Consider the following 26,690-nt stretch of genomic DNA (forward strand, 5'->3'; position numbering starts at 1 on the left):
GGCGAAGGGGTCCCGTTTACCTGGCAGGTGTCTGTGGGCTTCGCTGCGCCCCGGGCGCCGGCGGCGAGTGGCCGCGGCCCCGGAGATGCGCGGAGCAGGGGGCGAAGCTGAGCCGACCGCAGCCCCGCGGCGGGGCTGGGGCAGGGAGCGGGGCGAGCGGCTCCGAGCATTGGCCGCAAAGCACCGACCGGGGACGGGGGGGACCCTGCTGCTGTGCTCCCGCCGCCCCGGGAGGGTGGTGGAGTCCCCACCGCCCGCCCTGGCCGCTACCTCCCAAAACTAAAGCCCCGGAGATGAGGAGGAGGAGGAGGGGAGGAGGACCCGCGGCGAAGGGCGCAGCGGGGAGAGGCGGCGCCCGCAGCCCCGTGGCAAAGCGGCGGCTGGAGGTGCAGGGAAGCTGCGGCGGGGCTTCCTCGCTCCGCGGTATCCGGGCGTGCGTTAGGCGTTGCGGGGCAGAGCAGCCCTCCCTGGCGCCGTGATGGTGCATTTTTCCTCCGGCTCCGTCGCGGGGATGGTGCTGCAGCCCGACAAGCCCTTGGCCGCTGCCTGCCGAGGCCGGGCGGGATCTCCCTCTCCCTCTTCTCCCCGCTTTCCCTGCTGTGCTCCTTTCTTCCCCTCGCCACCTCGGCGGCCGCGTGCCCGCCCCAGGCCCCACATCCGCGACCGTCTTTTATTTTCCTAACGTCGCATCCGTGCGTGATTAAGTACAGGCACCCGGGGTGCGCGGCGGCCGGGCAACTTCAGCAGCTCCCGGGCGTGCGTGCGTGCGTTGGGAGGGGGGTCACGTATGACAATGCCGGCGCACCCAGGTGAGCCTGCCACCTGCGGCTCTGCGCCGGCCAGCGGGCGATGCGCCCACATGTATGGAGCGCACATGTATGGGACGTACAGGCTCGCACATGTATGGGATGTATGGGCACGTACATGCATGGATGCACACATATATGGGATGGATGGGCGCGCACATGTGTGGACGCGCACAAGTATGGGATGTATGGGCACGCACATGTGTGGACGCGCACATGCATGGGCGTGCACATGTATGGGATGTATGAGCACGCACATGTGTGGACGCGCACATGTATGGGATGTATGGGCACGCACATGTATGGACGCGCACACGTATGGGTGCGCACGGTACGGTGCGGCGCGGCGCGGCGCTGCCTGGCCCCCGCCCCGTCGGGGTTGCCCGCATCCCTGCAGCCAGCGGCGCAGCGCGGGGGTCGTCCCGGGGCGCGGGGGTGCCGAGCGCGGGCGCGGCGCCCCTCTCCCACCCCGCCCGGCGGCGGCGCGGCCCGGCCCGGCCCCGGGCGCTGCCGCGGGGCGCAGCAGCCCCGCCGGCCCCGCCCGCCGGGCCCCGCATCCCGCTCGGCCAATGGGGGCGGCGGCGCGGCGGCACGTGACGCGGCGGGCCGGGACCTGCTGCTTCCCCCGCGCAGAGGGATGCGGGCGGCAGAGCGGGGCAGGCGGCGGCGGCGGCTGCGCGGCGGCGGCCCCTCCGCGCCCTCCCCCCGCTCACCGCCGCCCGGCCCCTATGGCAGCCGCTCCCCGCCCCGCCGCCGCCCGCACCCCCGCGCCGCCCCGCCGGGCTCCGCCGCTCGCCCCAGCGTCGCACCCGCACTCGGCCGCCGCTCGCTGATCCGCTGCCGCCGCCGGCCGGGGCCCCGGGATGCCCAGCGGCCCCGCCGCCCGTCCTTGCCGCCCGGGGGCTACGCCGCCGCCGCCGCCGGAGAGTTGAGTTAGGAAGTCATGGTGCCCTGGGAACCCTCCCCGCCCCGGCAGTGCGGTGGCGGCGGCGGCTGGACGCTCTGCGACTGCTGCTGCTGGCTGCTGCTGCCCGCCGTGCTGCTCGTCCTCGCCCGCCCCGACAAGCTGGCGGCCTTCCCTACCTCCTTAAGCGACTGCCAGACGCCCACCGGCTGGAACTGCTCCGGTAAGCACCGGGGCACCCCGCGCCCGGCCGAGCCGGGCGCTCAAAGTTGCGCGGCTGAGCTCGGGGAAGGCAACTTCAGAGGGCGACTCCGCGTCCCGGTAGAAACACGGGAATAGAGAAGGCAAAAAGTCCAGGCGTTGGGGCTCGCCGCCGTTCCCGGCGCGGCCGCAGCCCCCGGGCACCCCGTTGCCCTCAGCTCCGCGGGGCCGGGCGCGGCAGCCGCGCCCCCTCCGCCGGGGCGCAGCGCCGCGGCCGCGGGCGGCTCCCCATAGCAGGGCTGCCCGGCACCGCCAGAGCGCAACTCCCGCACTTCAACGGGGCAGCTCGGCGTGTGTGTGCGGGAGAAGGGAGCCGGGCCGTGTGTGCGCATCCTGCGGGCGGCTGTTCCCGATCGAGAGCAAATCGGGGTACGGACACCGGGGACCGGGTGCCTGTTCCTTAAAGTCGGGCTGACCTTTAATAATGAGTTTTTTATGTAGGTTAGCAGTCGGCCCTTCTCCGATACGTAAACTAATTCTGAAATTAGACTGTAATAGCCTTCTAAGGGAAGGAGTGTTATTTGGGGTAATGTGTGCATCGCACATAATATGTTAGATTGGGGTGAATTTCCACTGTAAGATCTTAATTTTAAGCATGTAGTGATATGGTTAAGAGTGCTAGTATTTTTCTTCAAACAAATTGATGGATTTGGATCTTAATGGGTTTGGAGTCTGATATAGCTGTTTTGTTTAATACCTTGCTGCACGCTGTTGGAGTGGGAAGTCAGCTAGCGAAATCTGAAATTCATGCTTGTATTCGTGAACTGAATCTTCAGTCAGATCTGTTGGTTCCTGGAGAAAATGAAGGCAAAGAGCTAGGTTCACTCAGCGGCTTGTGGGGAACCTGGCACTTCTCCTGTTAACTTAGAGGCAATCAATCTTCATTGGGATCAGACAGACCATCACGGAAAACACATAGCCTGTTTGTCTTTATTATTGGGGGCTTTGTTGCATCATGGGCTGGAGAAATTCCAATTTGGACTTTTGTCCAACACATTTGCAATCGGATGGGGATAAGTTGATGATATTTCCAATCCAGAGCCATGAAATAGCATAATTACTGGGTGACTTTTGAGGAAACAGAGTCTGTGAAATAGAAAAAAAGTGTGTGAGGCTGTGGGGAATAAGGATTAATAGAAAGACTGAGGGAGAAACAAGAGAAAAAGTGGAAAACTGAGGACAGGGAAGGACAAAAGAAATCTGGACTGTATCATTTCATCAACAAGGTTATTGTGCTGTGTGCATTAAAATGCAATCATCCTGTATTGTTCCGCTTGCTAGACCAAAGCTGACATTTTTTATTTTTTTTCTCCTCTTTACATTTGAGGTTACGATGACAGAGAAAATGATCTCTTTCTCTGCGACACCAATACCTGTAAATTTGATGGGGAATGTTTAAGGATTGGAGACAGTGTGACTTGTGTCTGTCAGTTCAAGGTAAGACGATTGATACTTTGTTCTCTAATTCACTAATGAGAATACAAATCAAGGATCTCTCTTTATAACCTATCACTTGGCAATTTATTTCTCTACATGCAGAGAAGTTAGAGGGAAAACCCGGTAGGCTGTATAAAAGCCGGCAGGAGAACCAACTGGTGTCAAGAAGACATAAGTTTCTCTGGGAAAATGCAGATGCTGTGGCTTTAAATGTCCCTTCGGGTCTGCAGTTTCAGGTTGTGCATTTCTGATTTTGTGTCTCTGCCCTTTTAACAAGGATTTAGAGTCCTTTCTAAATTCATTTCTGATACAGATCGTGGCTTATTGTATTCGGAGTTCTGATCTAGTTAAAGAAATGGATCTGTAATGTGCTTATGCGATATTTTCAGGAAGGGCTGCATAGTGACAATGCTTCTGCCTGTTTATCTGCCCAGCTGATCAGATTAAAGAGCAATCCCTCTGTTCCAAAATCATGAACTTCCTTTAGGTTTTATATAGTTTTTAGGGGGGCTATTACTGAGTACTAGGTTTTTTTCCATCTATTTCTTCTCTCTCCCTCTTGCAGCTACATCTAAACCTCAGGCATTCTCAAAGTCAGACGATTTCATTATGAAGGATTCCATTTAATATGTTTTAGCCAACTCGCAAAACAGCTGTGCTTTACATAATGACCTGAATAAAAACTGAACAAATTAAAGGAGTTTTAAGCATGTACCAGCACGTGTCGTGTATACGTTTATGCCCCTGTGGTTTCTGGCTTTTTAATGTGGATCTGTGAAGTTGTGGAACTTGTAACACTGATTTGAGTGTTTATAGTAGAGCAGGCCAAATAGTGCACAGTTCAAGATTGTGCACATCTGTAATGATTAATTTATTATTGATTTGAGTGTTTACAGTAGAGCAGGCCAAATAGTGCACAGTTCAAGATCATGCACATCTGTAATGATTAATTTATTATTGAGCTTTGATAGACTATTCGCTTTGAAGCATGACAAGTATCGTTTATATTTCTAGAGCCAAATGTGTCTTCAGAGAAAAAACCCAAGTGATAAATTCCTTCATTTAAAACAAAGAAGGAATTTTCTGTAATAAGAACAAGACAGTTGTTTGCTGAAGTGCTTGTGTTTCCCATGTTGGGAGAGAATTCATACTGACTGTGGGGGTTTTTTATTCCATTTCTAGTTTGCATGCAATCAAAAATTCAATGTAAGAATGCTGTTTTGAGCATTTGCCTTGGCTCAGCATGTGCAGTGATTTAAGGGTTGGTCTGTTTTCTCTTTCTAAGAAAAATCTGTAATGTAGTGAAATGACTGTAACGTGTCCTATTGGTGGCAAGCTAGGACAGATGTTGTGCCATGAGCATTGGGAACTCAGAGCGGCCACAGAGAGCGCTTGGGTCTTGTCTTTGGTCCCAGTTTGGTGTTGCCATGTGGCATAAAGCAGTGGACTCGTAGCCTAGAAGGAGCAACCTCAGATGCTGCTATCAGTTGGGAGCCTGGTTTTCCCAAGACAGGATGCCAGTCCCTGATGATTCAGGGTAAATGAAGCTAAGTAAACCTCTTTGGGCTGCATTGTCTCTTCTTTGAGAGGTGAAAGCTATCTATATGCTGAGTTGAGCACTTCTCAAGGGGGCAGCTGAAACAGATTTAAGGAAATCAGATAACTGGTGTATGAGTATGTAAGTGAGATCCAAAGAATGAGTTGGGCAGTTGTGGACCTGATCGCTGGTAAATGAATTGAAACCAGCAGTAATCTTTGGTTTCAGTGGCCTTTGGATCAGGCCCCGTAAACATTCGGAGCTCTTTGTCTTGATTTGAGCCCTCCGTGGAGCCGCAGGGCTGACTGTGACCTTGGAGGGCAAATTACCTGTGGCTGATCCTGTGCTGGCTCTGCGAAGGGTGGTGCAGTGCTGGGGGCTTCTGTAGTCAAATGCGTCTGCTTTGATACAGGCAGAGCTGGGGGGATGTTTGCTTCTCTTGTAACATCAGTGGACAGTGTGACAAGCCAAAAAGATATGCCACCAGAGTAGAAAATTAATTTCTAGTGCGGTGTCTGAGACTGGCCGAGTGAGGCAGAGCCAGCCAGGTAATTTATGTCACGAGTAAGGGGGTCCTCCATCAGAATTCAGGTCCCCCGTTTCAGTGACAGCTCTCAGGGGTGATAGTGAACAAATCAATAGCAGACTCCTCATCACTATAATTACTTTTTATGTTTTCTTCAGAATTTGCCAGGGGCTTTAACTGCAGCTTGAGAGAATAGACAAGGACGGAAAGCTAATTTTGCTTCCATACTGTTGAAAAGTCCAGGGCTGGGGGTGGCAGAAGTGGGGAGCAGGGCTGCTGCAATTTGGGTTTGGGTTTTTTCAAACCAGAATCACAGGTGCATCAGGTTTGTCTAAGTGGAGTTAAAATTAATTTATTGTTATTTGAAAGGGTGAATATGATCAGACTGCTCTGTAACACCTGAGTTAAGCTTCCATCCCTGGAGAGCAGGCAGGCATGTACTAAGAAAGGGATTCATATTGGTTGGCTGTCTTGTCGTACTCTACTGCAAAATGGTAGCCCGTTCACTGACTCCTCAAGATGAGACATGTATTGCATTGGAAAACACCATGTCCCACTCTAATCAGTAAACGCAGACCTGTCCCCTGCTCAGTGCAAGCCCAGACCTTGGTGTCAGAAGGGAGGGAAGGCACTGGGCCAGCGCTGGCTCCAGCAGTGGGGCTGAGCGTGGGGTAAACGACCACCCTTTCCCTCCCAAAACAAGCTCAGTGGGTCCACCAGAAGGTGCAGAGCTGTGCCAGGAGGTGCGTAGTTGGAGACACATCTTGTCAGGGTCTGTACCTGAGTCTGCCCAGAGCCGTAGGTCTGGCAGCCCAGGTTTTCTTCCCTCTTAGAAGTCATGAAGTATATCCAAAAATACAACAGAGTATTTCCATCAATGTGGCATGTCTTTTCTCTTTAGTCACCAAGACTGTGGACACTCGTTGTTTTTTATGTGAGGAAAGAGCCCTGTTTTCATGTGTGTTGAATCCCTCACAAGCTTCAGTGTTTGTGGAGCTGGAACATCACCTGGCCAACTTGCAGCTTTATATTATATTTCCTGAATATATTTTCGTGCTACTTGGTTCAAGATGTAGGTGGCGTTTTGGGAACAGTTAATCCATGAGAGTAGGAGGAGGTCAAACTTTTAAAAGTGTTAGCAGGATGAGGAGTTACACAGGTTATAATTTTATTTAGAAGATAAACCTTATGCTTTCAGTGCACGGCACTGACCCTGACACTTGCAAAGCTGGTTTGTCTCTGGCTGTGATAGTGGGCACTCGAGGCTGCTAGTGCTGAGGAGGGCAGCCTTTGACTGATGCTGGTTGAATTGAATGTGTCCATTTCCCTTCTCTACAGCTGTATTTTATGAACCTGTGTGCGTAAGAAGTCGACAGTATGGTGCTATGCTGCTGGGTTTAGTGTGAGTTTTGACGTGAATTTCCCCATGTGCTTGATCAGGCCTTACTTTAGGGAGGGAGAATCATTCTCACATCTAGGGCTGGGTCTATTGAGCCCTAAACCAGTGCCAAAAATGTGTCACTAGACTGAGGAGACTATGGCAGTCAAGGTCTAATATCCTCCAGTATTAGCAATAAGTATGTTATGACAATGAAGAGCTGCAGATGTTGGATTCAGCATGGTCAAGTACAAGAGCCTAGCTCTAGTGGGTCACGAGTATCCTGGTGACTAACGTCACAACCTTCTCATCAGCCGTCTTGTTTTCTTTCCTGGGTAACTTCCACTACTGTTTCCTGGTGGCTTTCAGAGCCATCCCAGCTCAAAGCCAAGGCAGGATCTGTCTGGAAGCTCTCACTCCTGTTGTTCCCTGTGGCTCAGCGGCAGCTTCTAGGTTCCTGCCTTTTCTGTCTGAATACTGGTTGTCCAAAGGCAGTGGTGGGAAGAACAGGCAGGAGATGAAGAAATGTATCTGGGTCCAGCATGGTTTGAGAAAGAAACGGCTGTACCACCTGAGCTCATCATGGAGCACACTCCGTCCCGCTGTCTGAAGCCATGCTCAAGTGCGGCATGAACCACAGGAGAGATGGGGAAACTCCTGTCAAGAGAGTTAATCCTTCCTGGAGACCTGGTGTCTTTCAAATGCATTTTAAAATTGCCAAGCTTTGGAAGAAGTTTCCGCCTAGCTCATAGCAGCTCTGTCACTCGTTTCTGTGGGTCAGGATTTCTTGATGCCGTACACTGGTAACACAGGGCAGACTGGCCTTGCAGATCTGCAGCTGAGTCTGTGTGAAAGACCGCCTCTTGCTCTGGGCAAAACCAGCAGAGAGTTTGCCACTGTGCTAGGGAAGAGGATCCAACATTGTTTCTACATGTAAGGGAGCCCGTTGAGATACTTTGCGCCAAATTCCGCACAGATTGCTCTGGCAAAAAGTCCCCTTGGTGACAAGCAGATAGCGTGTCTAAAGCAAGCACGATTTGATCCTTCATGCTTTAGAAAATTCACATGATTGTGTTCACTGTCCTGCTTAAGTGTTCCAGATCAGCCTCCAGCAATTGCTGTTGAGCTTCTGGATGAAGTTGGCATTTTCTGCTAGAAACACTGCTCAGATTTGGAACATAATGGTGACAATAGCATAGAAACACTTTTTAATCAATCTTTGCATGGAGGAGCCCTTCGTTAGGAGCAGAAGGAGAGGATTTCTACTGTTGTGGCTGCTGGTTTTCTTTTCAAGGGAAGAGAATGCTGGGGGTGGGCAGCAGCTCGGAAAGATTTAAGAAAATACAATGCATAAGGAAAATGTCATTTGATTTGGCCCAATCAAAATGTCACTCTGACCAGCTATGAATAATTTCTTGGCAGCCGCTCTGCATGGAGGCCTGCAATTAATGCAATCTATGCAATTGTTTGTGTTAATCACTTCTGTAGTCATTCACTTTGAAGCATACTTGTTGTTTATATCCCTGGAATTTCAGTTCTGCATTTTACGTTGTGCCTGACGAACACACCTCAGACACTTTGTGGCATAATGCAGCTAAATAGGAAGTATGATTTCTTTTAAATTTTTACTTGGATTTAAGCAGAGGTGAGCATTTGTAAATAATAATTGTGATCATTCCACTTGTTATAATTAAACAATGAGACATACCAGGAGTACAGTAATCATGAGATAATCATATCCCTGATATAATTACTGCGTACAGGGTACATCCAAGTATTTCTAAGCCTCAGAGTGTGATTATCTTATGATAACTGCACCCGGTAGGTTGCCCAATTTTCAATATAAAATGGAATTATTTTTATTAAAATGAACAAGAGAGGGCAAAGCCGTCTTTCAGCGGCAGAGCGAACAAAGCGGGTAGTCTGGGGAGCTGAGCAGGGGTTTGAGGTGACGGCAGGGTGCGTGGCGCGAGTGACTTCTGCGCTCTTCAGCGCGCTGGCTGAGCTGGCGGTGGTGCTGCAGCTCCTGCCCGCCCGCCGCTGCGGGGAGAGCTTGGACCTTCACACAGCATCCCGGGCACAGCTCGCCGGGAACAGAAATGTCCCTGCAGAAAGAGGGATGGATTTGGATCATAGGTCTCTCAGAAATAAATTCCCTCTGTCCAATCAGTTCTAATTACAGCGAAGTACTTAAATAGAGAGTTATGCGCACACGGACACTCCTGCGTGTGCAGGCGGCGCTCTCTGAAGCAGTGAAGGTGTGTGTGTGCAGGAGGAGGGGAAAAGCGAGCCTCTTCGTTGCAATTTGGCTGTTGCCATCCAATGGAAACAAATGAGCTGCTACTGCAGATGCGAGGAGATGTTTGCCTGGCCCGTATTCCTGCCCCGGGAATGTCCCCCCGCCTCATTCTCACAGGGAGAGGCCTCTCTGGGGGCAGCTATTGGACACTTTGCCCATTCGGATAATCTTTTCCCTAACCTGTTCAAGTCTGGTTTATGCTCCTCTGCCTTTTGTCTTTTTAAAAGTCACTCCCCCGCCCCTCCCCTCCCCCCCGATAGCTGTAAATGTGAAAAGGAAGGGCAGTGTCTCCCTCTATGTTGTTTCCCCAGGGTTTTAATACTGGGGGGGGGCAGAGGGGGGTTAGACGATGACACCCAAATGGATGCTTGTGCCACCCCGCGTGTGTGACTAACACTGCTGCTCTCTGTCCTTTTCCATCAGTGTAACAATGACTACGTGCCCGTGTGCGGCTCCAATGGTGACACCTACCAGAATGAATGCTACTTGAAACAGGCTGCCTGCAAGCAACAGAGCGAGATACTCCTGGTGTCCGAAGGATCCTGTGCGACTGGTACGTGTAACACGCTCCAGGCTGCCTGCAGACCTTTGCCATACCCCTGAATAAAATAACCTGTGAATGCCAAAAGCCATTTGAATCCCTCCTTTGAATTCATTATGGGTCAATTCTTTGCAGTTTTAGGCATGAGAAGTTGCTACCATCCTTCCCTCTTAAGTAAATAACATAGTATAGGCTCACAGTGTATGATACAGTATACCCTTGATGCTGTTTTGAAGAGTGTGACACAGAAGTTGATATCTTTTTTTTTTTTTTTAAATACGTGTCTTGTGCTCCTGATCATCCTGTGCGATGCATGCGCTTCTGAGCGCTTACGACAAGTAACTGGAAGCAGATTAAACGAGCAGATGTCTGATAAATGGGCATCTGGATTACTGCAAACCTCTCCATAATCTGGAGAGATGGAACTGGAGCATTACTGCCTGCAATCCAGTTTCTTAGGTTTTTCCTTATGCATGTAGGGCCAGACTCCCAGCTGGTAAGATTCAACAGACCACCGGTTGTAATGAGCCCTGCTGATTTATACCAGCTGAAGATTTGGCCCAAAAAACACTTAATGAACAAGTCTGTGCAACGAGGGGTTTTTTTCTGGACTTGCTGGAAGAATTCATTAAAAAGTATATGTGAAAACTGACTGGCATTTGAGACATCTTTGCTTAACTCTGAGCATCGTGAGTTATTTGTAGCTCTGCTTTTATGAAACAGCTAGATAGGTAAATGCGCAAAGGCAGTCAGGAAAACCGAGATGCTTATGTGCAGGAGTTCTTGATGTTTTCCTTTTGTGCTCAGTATCTGTTAGAGGTGGGCAGTGAAGCTCACTTGGAAAGAACAGGAGGAGTAAGTCTTTGTTCTTGAGAGAGTTCTTTAAACTTAAAGCAGAACTTTTTCTTGGCTGAGGATGGAGGACTCAATAAAAAGTGCATTAGACAAACTTTTTGCAGTGCTGTAATTTTGTGTTTCATACACCTGAGAGGAAAATAAACTTCTTTCCCTGGAAAAGTTGTTCTTTTGTGAAGCTGTTCCCTGACAATTTTCAAGAGGAAAAAGACATACACTGCAATTTTTTTGTCTATAAATTGGTATTAAATGGAACTCAGGCTGACAAAGCCTATTGTGGCGTAGGATTTGTTCAACTTAATAAACTCTCAGCACAGCAACTGGTCTTTTTTGTTTCAAACTTTTTGATTAAAGGTATAACTCCAGTGCATTGCGACATCTTTTCTTAAACTTGCTTGCCCTCTGGCAGTGGCTGTGTTGGAAGCATCGTCTCCTGAAACACATTGTGGATTTTGGAAAGGAGAAGGGCTTTCCTGAGGTCTTGATCATTTGGCCTCTTTTTCCTTCTCCCAAGGAGGAGGCTCAGGGGAGAAGGGAGCAGGCATGTACCTCAAGTTTTCCCTGCGGGATGGGGCAGAGAGAGGGTGCACAGGACCATCAGAGACCTGGGTGCTGAGAGTTTCCAGCAGCGGGCAGCCCTCCTGGCTGTGACCGGCAGGGGTCTGGGCATCGAAGGGTAAGGGCAGGAGAAGACACACGAGGTCCTTTTCCTCTAAAGAGCCAGAGAATATGGTAGTTCATTGCAGGAGGCAGGTGATAGCAGGCGTTCATTTCTTTGTGCTGGGGAGACCTGGCAGACCTGGAAAAGCAGCGCTTCCCAGAGCCGTGAGGGCATTGTGATGAAGATACCTGCCTTTTCTCAGTAGCTTATTTGGGAAAAAAACATCAGGACAGAAGGAGCATCACACTACCATTTTCTATTCTCTTTTCCAGCCCCCTTGCGCATCTGCCCCAGGTAGTCTTGCTGTGTAAATCTACTGTTTTAAGCCATCCTTGTGACAGGTTTATTTAAATAAAGGGTTTCCTTTTTTTTTTATCTTTGAGCAATGATGGCATGTACAAGCCAGTTCAGATCCACCAGACCTTGCTGTCAGTAAACTAGATCTAACAGTTCATAGGGTAATTGGATCCCAAAGCAGCCTTTCCAAACTCTTTCTATTAATCTTGATGCTGATAAATGGATAACCCCTCGACTAAGGGGGAGGATGGGATGACAACCTCCCTCCCTTCCTTGCAAAAGAAACTCCTCTCATGGACTATTTTTGGTAACCCAACATGTGTGTGCATTTCTGTGCTTTGCTTTGCTTAGACAGTTTCGTAATGAAGCCCTGGACTTGGCAATTTCGTGATATTGCGCCTTCTAAATTTGTGACTCTCATCATTCCAGCCAACAAAACACTGAGCGGAGGAAAAATAAAGGACTCAATTTTGAAACTCAGCAACAACCTGCAGAAAAACAGCATTTTAATCATTTATCTGAAGACTTTGAGTAATAATAATTTCAATGGTTTATTCCAACTAGTTATGATCTCATGAGATGTCACTGTTTTGTAAAGATGATGACATGAATTTCCAATTGGTCTGGCCTCAAAAAAACTGGCTTTAAAAAATTATCTTTGATGGAGAGAGTTTAGTAGTGGCCAAGTGAAGTAATTTTGCACAACTGTTGGGAACAAAGCTTTATCAGTCTCAGTACAACAAAACGAGGCAAAGGCTTCTGAAGATGTTACAGCACTCCAGGGCTTACGTTATTTTAGTCTGATACAGAGACTTTAAAGAAAAGGAGTTGAGACTAAGATGGCTTGAGTGAACTATGTTCAGATTAGATCTCTATAATTTACCCAGGGATGACATCAAACGTAAGGTACGCTGTAATACACTTAACTGAACAGTCTTGCTTTGCATGCTTACAGGACATACTGTAGCACATGAATATAAATTTCTTTCTCTTCTTTTCTCAGATGCCGGCTCAGGATCTGGGGACGGAGGTAAGAGCCATCTTTTAATATCTCTGTGTTTACACGTACACCATTGTCTTTCATGATTTCAGATTGTAAGTGGATAAGCTTTTCACTTCAGTTGTTACACTACGTATTGTCTTTGTTTAGCTTTTTCTCTGAAAAAAGTGACATTTTGCATTTTAGTCAAGCTGGAACCTAATAATGACATGCTGTTTTCTAGGGAAATTCAGGAAGCTGTGTTACTTCTAATAGGACTTGGAATTATTCATAGGTTGTGCTAGGACCTCTATCTCCATCTACTGTTACAGTTGCACTCGTTTATTTCATGTTTAGAGTAATATTTCTTTTGTTTTTAAAACATGAGCTAAACCCTTGGCTCCTCCTCACAGGAGGATTCAAGCCAAATATTTTGTGGTAAAGGAGGGCATTCTTTCAAAGATATGAAGAAATGTCACAGAGAAAGAACAATGTGTTTTTATAAGAACAGCAGCAGCAAAAATGAACATGGATATAGTCCAAACCCTTTGCTGCATATAGGGGATATTGTAAAATGTAGGCAAACTCGCATTTAAGTTGGGTTTGGCTGTTTGTTTGGTTTTTTTATTTTATTTCATAGGTGCAGTTATTTCTGGGTTTGCTTGTGTAATGCTGATCCTAGGGTTTGTGACCGATCCTTCTTGGAAGTATAAGTGTTGGGTCTGGGCAGTGCCCTGCCTTGGGGCAGGGAACATGACCTTTGGGAGTTACTTCCATCGTGGGGCTGGTGGGTCAGGCTTCTCTGGGGGCTGGGAGGGCCAGGGCTAGTTTGGGTGGCTATGGTCCTTAAGAGTTACTGTAATTTCTGCCCAAACCCCCTGAGTAAGCTGTAGGAGCCCCATGGCAGGGAAAGAGCAAGGTCGGCATCAGGCTGGGATGCTGCTGGGTTCCTCCAGCTGGGGCAGCCACCAGGAGCTGAGCCAGCTTTCTGCATACGATACAGACAGCAGGTCTGGGCTCTTACCCAGTTTTATGGCTGCTCCTGGCTGGATTCAGGTTTTTCAAATACAGTCCCGTTATTTGGCAAAGCATCACCTAGTCCTCGTGCAGTTTTGGTAACCAGTATATTAGAAAGTGCAATATGTAGGTAAAGTATTATTTTTACTTATGAAGTTGTCAACAACATGAGCATGAGGCACTTGCAAGGGACCTTATTTTCCAATATTGGACTTGGGCTGTTTTCTGGAAATCAGGACACTTTAAGATGTTTCAAATCTGGCTCCCAAAAAACCACAACCTAAAATATTGCTATTTGTTTTAAAAAGTTTTTTTCTAGTTATTCCTATTTTACTCTAATGTCCTTTTAAATTTTCTTTTTAAACTGTTAGACCAAAGACATTCCTTATTCAGTGTTTAACAGAAATCTAAAATTTGATTTATATTTATGATAGGGTTCTTACGCATATGGCCAGTAAATAAGTTTTCAAATAAAAATAGACATGCAAAATTCATCATGTATATATGAAGGAAAACAGATAAGATTTACAGTTTGTTTTATGACTGGGCAAGGTGGGGAAGCAAATTTGGCCAGTTTCTAAGAGTAATGAATTCCATACTGAAAAAGCATAGGAATTTAAAAGCGTGATTTCCAAACAGTTTCACTTTAAGAGCTGAAGCTGACAAAAGACGAGCAGGATAGGACCTTGGGGATTGACTGGGCAGATAGTAAGGAAGCAGATTTGTGAAGGAGACAGAACAAAGTTGGTGTATGTGTTTAAAGGTCTACAAAGCTGCCTTGTATTATTCAAGATTTAGTAGCCAGCCATGGCTGTTCTTAAAGTACAAAAGTATATTTATGTGCCCTAAGAAGCTAAATCCAGCCAAGTAAATGTTGTCACTACATCACTCTTTACTAGACACCGTCTTGTTGTAAAAGCTGTAATAAATTTTGGGTGTCATCGCAGTAAGTCTTGTAAAATCCATTTCAACAATCACGAGTGGAATGTTTTTCCATGAGAAGCCTGAGATATTAGGCAATCTTGTGTGTTTTCTGTTTTCATGAAAATTTTCCTTTCTTGCACTTCTTCAAGCAATCTTGGTTAACAAACAGCTAACCAATGCAGCATAGCTTTTTTTGCAAAACTAGAAGCATAGGGACCCTCCAAGCTGGCCGTACCTCTGCCTAAATCAGCAGAATGGTGCTGTGCTGGGTGCTGTAGGTGTCAGAGGTGCTGGGTATGTCTGCAGTGAGGTACCTGACGTATCTCAGGTGCTGGGAGCCCTTAGGAACAGCCATTCCCTTGCTAATTTGCCCCGTTTCTTGTTGCCATCGCAGTGCCAGCAGGATGCAGGCGAGTGCTATGCTTTGGCTTTGCTGGTTGCTCTATGTTGGGTGTATATATGTTGTGTTTAGCAGAGCTGGCAGACTTTCTGGCAAGGTTCAGGTTTGCGCAACTGTTGCGGTCTCGCTTTGGAAGGTTTGTTGAAGCCAGGGAGACCCAGGCTGGGAGCCCTGGGGGACCACTGTGGGCATGGGCAGGCCACCTTCTGGGCACGGTGGATTAGAAGGCTTAGGTTGAAAAGAGTTTTCAAGAAGGGAAGGGGTGAATGGACTTTTACTTGAAGGTACCTAAAAAGGCTGATCCTTTAGTCTGAATTGCTGAAGACCATCCTGAGCAGCAGGAATCTCTGCCTCTCAGCGCTTACAACTTCTTACCAGAGCCCCTCCATTTTACTCCTGGGGGTTCCCGTAGTGTTATTGTGCATCACTCCACAAGCTGTGAGACAAGGAAACCAGCTTTTCAACAGAGTTGTATCTCGCTGGATTTCTTGAATTGGATTTGTTTGGCCTGGTAAGGTACATATCTACTAAGGAATTAACTCAAATTGCAAACTAGTAGAGGACATCAAGTTTTTCTGGTTCCTGGAACACAGCAAGTTTCCTGCTCTGTGGTGGTTTCCCCCATGACTGATAGAGTTCAGCTCTCAGTACCGCTTCTCCCTCAATGGAGCTCTTGTCAAGTGAAAGGATAACTGGTTGATGCTTCAGAAATTGCTGGAAAGGGGGTGGTGCAATGGTCAGACATACACAAACACACAGTGTGGTCACAAAAGCCTCCTTTTCTCAGGAAACTGGGCAGAGTAGAAACAAAACATGCCATGTTTTGCCTGCCATGTTTACCTTCCACGTGTTCCTACTTGGGTGTGCAGAGACGTCTTCTCAATTTAGGATTTAGGATTTGGGGGTTTCTGCTTTACTGTCAGGGATGCTGGGATGAGAGGAGTCCCAGCTTCTTAGCACTTTCGTGATCTTGAGGGCTTCCAGAGGTGATCTAATCCCTGCATTATGCAGCAATAGCATACAAAAGTCCCCTATTTGTAAAGTAACGGGAGAATCTTAATCTCATTTGACTACTGAGCCTTCAGCATGCACTTTTGAGGATATCTAGTAAACGGGTAAGAACAGTAGTTGTTCAGATTTCTTACTGCAGAAAACATTTTTCCCTGTAAATGAAGACTAAAAATGCAGAATCAAGAGCCGTTTCTGTTTTGATTGCGGAAGCTGGGACTATGGTTTGGAATTATTTAAAAACCCATATCCCAGAAAGATACTAATCAATGGGAGAGAGAATGAATGTGAAAGAGTTTATACAGAGAGTAATTTAAAGAGATTCCATTCATTTTCATCTACACTGTTCTCTAGACAACTGGGTTTTTTTTAGAACCCAATGATTCATGTTTTAGTCTTGAACAGCTTCATAATGAATTCTTGCTCGTTTCCTAGCTTCCTTCAAACAGCAACAAACTCAAGATGCAGTATTTCATTATAGCTCTTAATGTGCTGAGAACATTTGGTTTCTTTTTTACTTTGAAACTCCTTGGTTTCTTTTTTACATTGAACACTTCTTTCCCCTCTCTGCATTATCTGTATTCTTAGCTCTGTGGATTGGCTTGCATTCGTAGTCCGATGGATTTCGTGTGGGTGACTATCGCACTAGGTGTTTGTGGTCCCCAGCACAGCAGCCCATAAGCACCTACGCTGAATTAGTTTCAGAGCCCCATTCAATTTCCATTCAAGTCCTACTGACTTCAGTGGGAATTGTACGGGGCCCCTGGGTACACAGATCTTATCCTAGTTTGATTTTTACGTTAATTCTTTATGATCTAGACTAAAGCAGAATGAAAAAAACAAGTCATCATTCATCAGTGTCATCGTCACTGTTTATTTTACAGTAGCATCTAGAGGTGCTAATTATCAGATTAGGAATCCAGTGTGGTACACTCTGATACCGTGAGGCACTTCTTCACGGTGAGGGAGAGCATAAAATCTGTGAAGCAGAGTCTGGATATCCAAGCTGAGCAAAGGCTGGAAGTTGCATCACACTTCAGTGGCTGAATTCATGTATGCTGCTCCATGCTGCTTCAGAGCCAAACCGGTGCTGTGCCTTGGGAACCATGCTGCTTGTCAGCGGACCCATATGTAATCTAGAAAGAATCGGAGATTGTACTGTTCTTAAAGTTATTCCTAATTTGTTAGACAAACATGGAAATGAATAACCTTGCAAGCCATCTTCTTTCACCCCCTCTGTCTGTGTCCCTCATTTTGTGTGTATATTTTAAGGATGCGAGTGCCTTGCTTGTTTGTTTGTTCTTTCAATTTATCCCTTCAATCTTATCCAGAAAAATTGAAGTCCTGCAGCTCTTTGTAGGTGCCAACATGTAGATTTAATGATAGATTTGGAATTCTGGTCTGCCTTTCCTGTTGGCTTAGAGATGTGTGAGTAAACACATACATATTATAAATCTGTTTGGAGCGGCAGTCGTCTTGAAATGCTAACGCAGAGAAAATAGGGAGGAAAAATTAACATGTTGAAGCCTATATTATTTTTAAGGCAAACTGTAATGCAGCATGTGTATCTCTTTCTTTAATCAACAGGCAAATGGCTACTTTAACCCAATTGTGTTTGTGCTTGTCTCCATGCTCGGGTTGTATGACTAACTTGAATTCAACAGCTCTGCTGCTTTTCCACCAGTTTCCCTTTCTGCTTTATTATAAGGACGATTGATGGGCAGGGCTATGCAGAACACAATGAATATTCCTGTAAACACTGTCCTAGCAATAACACTTGAGTCAAAATACACCATAAAACCTGGAGTGTGTATTGGCTTGAATGAAGCAGTGTATAAAATGCAATGCTGATAAGACACACACATACACATGTGTTATCAATATATAGGAAAATACTGGGAATGTTCTTGTTTAACCTCTGTAAGAAAAGGAATTCATATTTTGAGCTCCAGATCCTGTCTTTTCTTTGCCTGGGTGTAACGGGTGATACAGATTTCTCTCATGTGAATTTAAAATATCTGCTGACCCCACGTGCTATCATCAACTGCAATAAGGCAATAGGAAAGCTTCTACTCTAATTTCATTTGGGATGTATAATTTAAAGGAGCATCAGAAGGTACAGAATCAACTATAAGCAACGTGCGCTGACTGGGTAAATACCTCTGGAGGGAATGTTTAAATCTTAAATGATTGACCTGACTGTGGATGGTCAAATATACGTCTCCTTTGTTAAACAGGTTTTTACCTTGTTAACCTCAGCATGGCACCGAGCCCAAACCAATAAGCTCTTTGAAAGGCTGGGTTTATTAGCTCAGGCTCTTCACTGTCCTAACGTGATTACATGACTTCTAGTTCAGGGCTGGTGCACATCTGACCTATATAAGAGTTAGGTCGGGAGAAGGCAGTTAATGTCTCTTCATGGCCTTTAAAAATTAGGAAAGGATGAAGTTCCTCTGTTTTTGTTGACTAGATGAGAACCACTCAGGTATTTGCAAGTGCTGAATTTTTAAGTGCTTGCCATGGGCATTTTATGCTGGGTGGGATGCAGTAGCAGTTTTGGAAATCCTAGGAAGGTATGGGAACAACAGGAATACCAGCTTTTGGATTCTTCTCAGGCTCTCATTTGAGCTAAGTACTGAGCTAATTGACCCTGCCTGAGATGTTCCAGCAAATCCCCACAGCTCCTGTGGACTTGAAGCTCTCTAGGGCTATATACGAAGTACCAGTCTGGGAGACACTGGTTTTGGATTTAGTTGCCTGTGTTTTGCTTGCTTCTTCTGAAGTTAGAATGCAAAAATCCCATGAGAAGAGATGCATTTTATCCCTGTGCTTACTTTGTTATTAATGGGCCAAAGTCCTTGCTGTGTTCTCGGTGTGGTGCACGGCTCCCCTCAAGCCATCTGTCAACACTGAGAAATACCTTGGGAAAGAGTTGACCCATAGTGAGTGATCTGTGGCCCGCTTTCAGCCATTCAAGCAAAACCCAAGAAAGTGAATAGAAGATGCCATAAAGATCCACAGACTTTTGTAGGTGAGAAGTAGCAATGACGTCCGTTCATAGCCTCTTTCCTAAATTATGCAGTCCTTTATGGGTTTTAGCACTTCTTTTAAGTAGTTCAGAGCACACAAGGAAACTGTGAATGGAAGATGCTTACCTACATCAAAAAATACTGAGGATGCTCTGGTTTTGCTTTAAAATTCAAAATTTCCTGTCCACATCAAAATAAACAAAAAAAAATCCAAAATATGCTGTCTAATCATGTGCAATCTGTAAATCCACAAATAACTAAGTCATCAAACCAGCAAACAAATCCTACGATACCACAGCAAACAGATTAAAAAGGGGGCATCTGATCACAAATGCTCATTTATTGGTCTGTTATTGTAAACACAGCAAGAGAGAGACGTAGTGGACTATATTTGTCTGCTACATCTCCATAAACCTGGATTAATTTTCCCTGTGACAACTGTGGAGTCACTGGAGATTAGCCGTGATGACAGCGAGAGGCGAATCTAGCCCACCATTTCACTTTCCTATGCAGGGAGTCCTTCCACAGGGAAGAAAAATGCTTCTCAAGCTTTCCAATGGCTCTGTCACGCTTACTATGAACGCCTTGCTTCATGGAGTAAGATCATGCGTTCAAGCACATGCTTAATTTTTGTCACATGCTTAAGTGCCATTGACTTTTAAGTTTCCTTCTGGATGTGGGTGTCTTGCACAAGTGGGGCCTGAGGCAGCCTTGGAGTGACCAGAACTTCTCCAGATCCTTGTGCATCTCTCGGTTATATATTCTGTGGCTTAGTGATTGAAGAAGCTGATTCGCTATGCGCTTGCTTTGAACTGCTTTTGGCGTGACATAGGATTTTGTTAGATGCTCTCATGAGATCTTAAAAAGAACAAATGAGATGAAAACTGCCAAGTCTCTCTCAAGGTTCATGTACTCGCTTTTCTTTAACTCTTACATTTCAGACCTCAGCTGCATCTGACAAATTTAATATATTCTGCATTACATGTTTAAATTCCCTTTTGTCTAAGAGGCTTTCTTTCCTTTCAGAGATAGGGAAATAAAATGAGAAATTTCGCCTGCTGTCTTTGAAGTCAGTGGGAGTTTATCTTCAGGAAGGGCACGACCGATTTCCAGACACTTAGCAAACTGGAGATTGCCACCTACTTTATGTAAATGCACATACAGGAGAAGTTTAATGACTGTGGTGGAAGCCCAAGAATCCAGAACAATTCATAATCAAATCCAGGCAAGTTAAAATTGTATGGTATGGCATTACCAGTTCTTAAGAATTTGCCAGAAGTCTTTCAGCCTGGGTTTTTTAATAGTGTTATAGAAGGTGATTAATTTTTCATTTGAAACATGCACATAACATGTTTTTAGTCACTCAGGAGACTACTTGAATAGATGCCCAAAATGCTCAACAACAGGGAGATCTCCAAATTGCATTTCAAAAATAGCATGATTTGGGGAAGAAGTCCAAATTCTTCCATGATATTTCCTACAATTTTTTTAATGCCTCGGACTTCTTGATCTCATTTGTTCTAGCTGCATGGCAGTTAGGTAATGATGGTGCCTATTTAAACCTATTAAAAAAGCAGCTACTAAAGCAGGACCCTTTTTACCTCAGCGGCACCAAATATCTTGCAGGCAGGAGTTTAAAGAGAGCTAGCTGGTTAAGGGACTTTAATGTTGGTTTTCGGTAAGTCTGAGAACATGGGAAAGTTCTAAAGGTCTGAGAGAACGTAGGTGTGTGGGTATTAAAAAGGGTAGGGGAAGAAAACCCCACATATTTATAGGCCTGTCAATCTGACTTTGATTGAGGTAAAGCAGGACATGCAGACCCGGACCTCCTTAATAAAGAAATAAATGAGAACTAATGCTGAGCAATATGGGCTGATGTAATAGATTTTGTCAACTAATTGAAATGTTATTTATGAAGCTACAAGTTTGCTTGATAAAGACAACAATATTGATGTAGTGTATGTGGATGTCAGTGAAGTATTTGGCATACCGTTACATGCCACTATGATTAAGGAACAAGAATCATGCAAAATTAACATGGGGCATAATTGGTGGAGTAAAAACTGCCTTTCACAATGTAATTACAAGTAGATTTATCATTATTGGATGGACAGCACAGGGATCAGCCTCAAGCTATTTATTTATTTGTTTGTTTTACCAGTGAACTAGGTGGGCACATTCTTTCCTCATTTGATCAAGTTCTCAGTGGTTGTAGCTAGGGAAGTAAGAAATGAACAGTTCAGTGGCACAGACCGATCTGGCCTACTAGGTACACTGGTGCAAGAGCAGGCCTTCTGATGTGGCCAAACGTAAAAGCCACAACCGTAGAACAAAGTTGGGAAACCAGAGGAGCGAGGTTCCACCCTCCCTGGAAGTGGTGATGCTACAAAGCAAGCTGGAGCCTTGGTAGTTAGCGGGCTCGTAGTGAGAGTTCTCTGCGAACACAGCGGGCCAAAGGGCCACAATTACCCTGGTATATTTAAGAAGCAGACTCTTGAGCAGGGGTAAGGATGTCAAATTACCTTTAGCGGAGGTGGTGCCTGCAGCTCCAAAGGGGAGAAGGCTGTGCACAGCCAAAGGCAGTGGCTGGCAAGCCAGCTTTGCCGTGAAAGCTTTGATGCCCTTCACTTTGTCAAGGGAAAGGAAAGGGGTGCGTAGGTCACGGTTGGTAAGTACCAGTGTGGGGAACACAAATGAGCAGCAGGGCTCTTCATGCTGACAGACAAAGGTCTAATGAGATGCCACGCTGGCAATTAAAGCTAGACAAACTCAGAGTAAGGTTTAGATGCATGTTTGTAAATGAAGGCAACAGCACATAGAAGTAAGTGATTAAAAGTTATGTAGGATTCTGCGTCGCTTAAGGTTTTGACACTTGAATGTCTAGATTGCTCTTCTCAAACAAGGATGAATTTGAAAGTCCAGGGCCGCTGTCACATGGGAGGTCACAGCAGATGCTCAGTGAACCCTTAATTCTAGGTACCATAAATTAGTTGACACATGAAATAGTCTGAGATTAGCCGATTTTGTTCAGCAAGGTTTCTGTGTTAAGCAGTCCGGAAAGGGATTGATTATGTGGATATGTTTGTTCATTTCAAAATCCACACAAGTGTTTTTCTCTCTGCCCTCTCCCTTCTCATTGTGTTCATTTACATATGCAGGTAATGGAAGAGATGTGGGCTTTAGTAGCAAGTGGAAAACCTCATGCATAATGCTCTGCTAATTGCTCTGTATTTAAAATAGACCACACTACACTGCATTTCATCCTAAGACTTCTTTATGTTGTCTGGCACTGGGTAACTTCGGCAGCTCCCTATCTGATCTGTGTCATAACAGGCCCCTTTGGGCTTCTCTCTGTCCTGCAGTGCTGGTCTGCTCCCAGTGGAATTACTGGTCTACCCCCAGCCGGTGCTTGGAGAAAGTCCTGAGGAGGAGGAGGATCACCAGCTCTCTCTGGAGGATCTCTCCAGGATCCTTTTCCTTCCTATTTCTCCTGATGTAAGGGAGTGAGAGCAGAGGGGAGTTTCGCACCCAAAGAGCTCTGAAGTTGGAATCTGTACTGATTATGATTAAATATAATATGATTTTTATCTGTTAATTAAAAACCCTCCCTAGCTTTGATGTATTAATGTATGTGACGGGTTTGGGAGGTGAGAGAGAAGGTACCAGAGTAGGCTGTAATTGCTTTGGCTCATAAACGTCGTCCACTAGACTTACAGAGGCACACCTTCATCTTTTTAGCCTTTATAAACAACTTATTTTGTAAAGTGCCTGCGATTTTTATCAAAAGAGGAGGGAGCCAGTTACATGAATCACAAGGCCAGTGCAGGACAAGTCTATGCTGTAATTCATTTAGACAAATGCTGAAGTAAATTGATGGACTCAGGTTTGTTTAGATTAGTGGCCTTTTGAAAAATGAGTTGTCCTATGTGTACAATTTTTCAATCTGTTTACATCTAATTAGCTGTTCAGATTGGCTAAAATTAAGCGATGTCATTTGTAATGCATTCAGAGGTGAAGATATGATAAAATAGGCTCTTTTATAATCTCTTCAGCAAGTGGCTTGGAGCACTGGCATAGTGTGAACTGAGGGCGTTCGGAAGATCAATCTGTAACGTGGAATCAAATATAATCAAGCTGCAATCTCGCAAATGTAGTGAATAGTCTATAGCATCTCTCTGGTACTGATTCAAAGAGGGAGCGATTTTTTCCGTCATCCTTTCCCACGGCTCTTTTTCAGTAGGTCTGGCTGGGGCATGGGGCTGGGGTGGCTGCCCCTGTACACTAGCATCTTTACCTGTTCTGATATTGATTCCTGCGGGCTAGATATTCCTCCCTGGAGACAAGTCATTTGAACAGCTTGAAATCTAAAAACTGACTGCTGCAATGTCAGGTTTCTAATTCTGCAGCTCAGCTGACAGCTCTAGAAAGTCCCTATCAAAGGCAGAAAATACAACACTCTTCAGCAGACTTTGTTCTGCCACCATACGGCCCCAATTCTATTTTACTGCTCCAAAGCCTACAGGCTTTTACATGTTTCTGACCGAAAATTCTGCTATTAATATGTAAGCATCTCAGCAATTAAGCTGTGCTCATTGCTGCATCAGTGCTTTTAGACCATGACCAGCAAGCAGCATCCTCTCTACAGCAGCAGCAGTTGAGTTCTTATGCTTAGTCATAGATGCACATCTAAGGAGATTTTGGCACAGGTTTTCTCAAATATTTTTAAAAGTTTTTGTTAGTCTTTTCTTTCTTCCTTGGCTCTCCAAAGGCCTTTGCTAGCAATGTGCAGAGCACTCCCCTGTCCTTGTGTAACAATCCCCGAGACTTACGGGATTTGAGTATTTGCCGAACTGTGAGCTTTCCCATGGTGAGTATAAGGTGCTGTCGCCTGGCTCCTGCCTCCAGCTCCCTACTGCATGGCACAGCAGTGCTGTCCTCTCTCAGATGACCATTCACCCCCGTAGCACCTGGCATCATGGAGTATGGGCAGGTTCCCCTGCCCCGTCTGTGCAAGGAGCTGTGGTGGGGCTGTGGCCCCCCTCTTTGGTGTCCAATCTCTCTTCCTGAGACCTGACGTGCCATGATCAGCGGTGATGCACCTGAGTATACATGCTGGAAATGAAAGCTCAGCTCAGTGGCTCAGGACTCCAGGGGCAGGGTCCTGCCATTCACTGAGGTGCCACAGAAGCAGCAGAAGGGGACCTTTAAAAGCTGGCCAGAGGATTGCCCTGTGAAGCCTTTGCTGCAGCGCAGATCATGGTGAAGGTGGCCTGGCCAAGCTGCCCGTGTGCGGGAATCAGTCTGGGAGCTTCTACCTAGACAACAGCAGTGAAAAGGCCAGCTGTCACCTGCCCAGGCACCTTTGTCATCATAACCCCTTCTGACCCAGCTCCCTCAGGTACTGTCCGTAGCTGGTTTCTGGCTCATTACATTTCCCAAAAAGAACAGAGGGTGCTCAGCGAGTTACGAGGTCAAGCCGTGAGATCTCAGGTGCTGGAGCAGCGCCATGCTTGGCTCCATCCTTGCTGTCGGAGCTGCTTCTGGCTTCATCCTGGGGTTTCTCCCCTCCTGCCCCAGTGGTGGTGGCTGTCCCCTTGCCGTGGCAGTGGTGGCTGGGCCAGGCAGGGTTCCCTTGTGTCAGCAGGGGGAGCTCACATCTTGCCTGTGCCGTGGGTTCTGGAAAAATATGTTTGGGTATTTTCCTTTGATTTTTTCATTTACCATTCACATGGTATGCTCTATCAGGTTGTATCTTGTGGAGTGGATCAAGTCTGAGGCCCTCAATCTCAACACTTCAGCATTCTCCTAAAGATGAGGGATGCCAAATGCCTAAGCAGTTTCTATAGGCAGCAGCAATAACGTTTGTTTCAAAATCAGAGCATTTTTGGTGGAGAGGAACTCTTGTAACCAGTAGAGTAAATGTGTATCTGAACCCGTTAGCGTTACTCAGGGATTTGGCTTGGAAAGCTGCAGTGTGCTCTAGCTCCTCTGCTGTAAGGTGTCTTTTCAGGATGTCTTTAGCTGGATGACAGGTGATTTGGGGCTTAAATTTTCCATATACTGTTCAGGAGGATTTTCTTGGATTCTTTTTTATTTGAAAACAATACCATGATACATTTTTGAATTGATGATAGTACGCATGAAGTGAAAGGTTTTGTTTTTAAGACATCCGTTCTTACTACTTGAAAACAGGCGTGAGCTAGTGCTGGGCAGTCTTCAACAGGATTTTTTTGTTTTCTTTATGCCTATCCATCTATCCTCTACCTGAGGTTTAAGCACCTACTTTCCATCTCAACTCCTGTGCTACAGCATTTGTTGGTTAAAAGAGATGCTCTTAATTTCACTTAGCAGTCACTCATTTGTGTAAAGTTAAGCCTGTTTACAGGGGTCAACTAGATTAAGAATAATCTATGTTTTGTTAGTCTCGAGCCAGGGCCAGGGCAGACAAAAAAGTACCCTTAATTTGGAAGTAATGCTGAGAAGATCTATCTGTAATTTACATTTTGTAAAGAATATCTGAAATCATTTTCTAGACCATTATAGTTATTTGAAAACAATTATAAACGTATAACACAAGAAAATTCAAAGTTAATAAACAGATGTGAAGAAGCCTCTACACATAGTAGCCTGGAAATCCACCAGGCTACTTCATCATATTTTCCTGTCTTCATCTTTAGGCCTTCCTGCTTTGTTCCTTTTCAACTTAATTCATAGGAAGGAAAGATTTTGCTTTGTCTTAACTAAAGAATTGAACAGCTGCTAGGGGCAGGAAAAATGGTGGCACAGTTAATCTTTCATCCTGTTCCATGAGACATTTCGGAAGTCTCTTCTTTCTTGAAGAGATTACTTGTGCAATCTATGTAATTAGGAATACACACACCCCCGTTTCTCTTAGGCAATACGTGGTGGTGAGGCATATAATCTGCCTTTTCTCCCTTCCTCTAAAGGTGCTGTGACTTCAGGATCAGGGCCTCAGAAAGTCATCTTTGCTGTTTTTGCGTTCAGTGGCATTGTAGAACTAACTGATGATATGCTATTAATTTAAAGGGATGTAGAAGGAATGTCAGACCCTCAGCAGACTCTAATCTGACAGCAGGTGAACAGTATGGGGAGCTGTCAGATTGCACAAATTGCTAAAGTCGGGTTAAATTAGTGCCCAGCTACTTGTATAGTGGTAGTAGGTGCTAACACATGTGATACAAGTGTCACTGTGGAAATCCCTGCAAATTCCAGCCTTAAATTAAAGGCACAGAGAAGTCATGTAGCCATGTCACTTGTCAAATGGCAGTGTCTTGGAATGGGGCTGGCAATGAAAATTCGTGGTTTTTAGGGCTTGGTGTCACTTTTAGTGCTATCTGTAAGGGGTTAGACTGGTTCAGCTTGATGTCTCAGCTGAGTTTATAAACATACCAAAAGTTCCAGAGACCCTCATCTTCATTACCTCTCATGAGGATAAATTGTGAATAAGGTGCCATCATCTCATGGCGACAAAAGTAAGCATACTCTCATGGTTGTGTAAGCACGTAAAGAAGAGAGGGAGAAGATGCCACAGAGCACCCTGGCCTGGTGATCAGCTTTTGGGAACACTGCTCAGGGGTGCATGTTGGGTATGTTCAAGAGACCCTGTGAAGGAATACACTGAAACGCAGAAGAAAGAACCAGTAGCGAGAGGGGAAAGCTCTTCCCCCTCACTGTGGTTGCATTGGTATTGTCTCGCAAGATTCAGTGCCAGAGGGCTTCATAAAAGACAGCAATCCGGAAAGTGCAGTGGAGAAGGTTGTGTTACAGAACTTCTCCTCCTTTAAAGCAAGCTGTCGCACAAGGCTGCTGT

General features: G+C 45.9%; 1 protein-coding gene across 1 annotated transcript in view; it reads left to right on the forward strand.

Moving 5' to 3' along the window:
- The first annotated feature begins 1,478 nt into the window (after positions 1-1,478).
- The window catches only part of TMEFF2 (transmembrane protein with EGF like and two follistatin like domains 2), a 130,728-nt gene continuing 105,516 nt past the window's right edge, over positions 1,479-26,690 (forward strand). The window contains exons 1-4 of the mRNA XM_063341128.1: positions 1,479-1,933; positions 3,299-3,408; positions 9,572-9,701; positions 12,506-12,532. Coding sequence (XP_063197198.1) covers positions 1,750-1,933; positions 3,299-3,408; positions 9,572-9,701; positions 12,506-12,532 — 451 coding nt within the window. The 5' untranslated portion in view covers positions 1,479-1,749. The remainder of the gene's footprint in view (positions 1,934-3,298; positions 3,409-9,571; positions 9,702-12,505; positions 12,533-26,690) is intronic.

The sequence above is a fragment of the Chroicocephalus ridibundus genome, chromosome 7 (genome assembly GCF_963924245.1).
Source record: "Chroicocephalus ridibundus chromosome 7, bChrRid1.1, whole genome shotgun sequence".
NCBI classification, from domain to species: domain Eukaryota; kingdom Metazoa; phylum Chordata; class Aves; order Charadriiformes; family Laridae; genus Chroicocephalus; species Chroicocephalus ridibundus.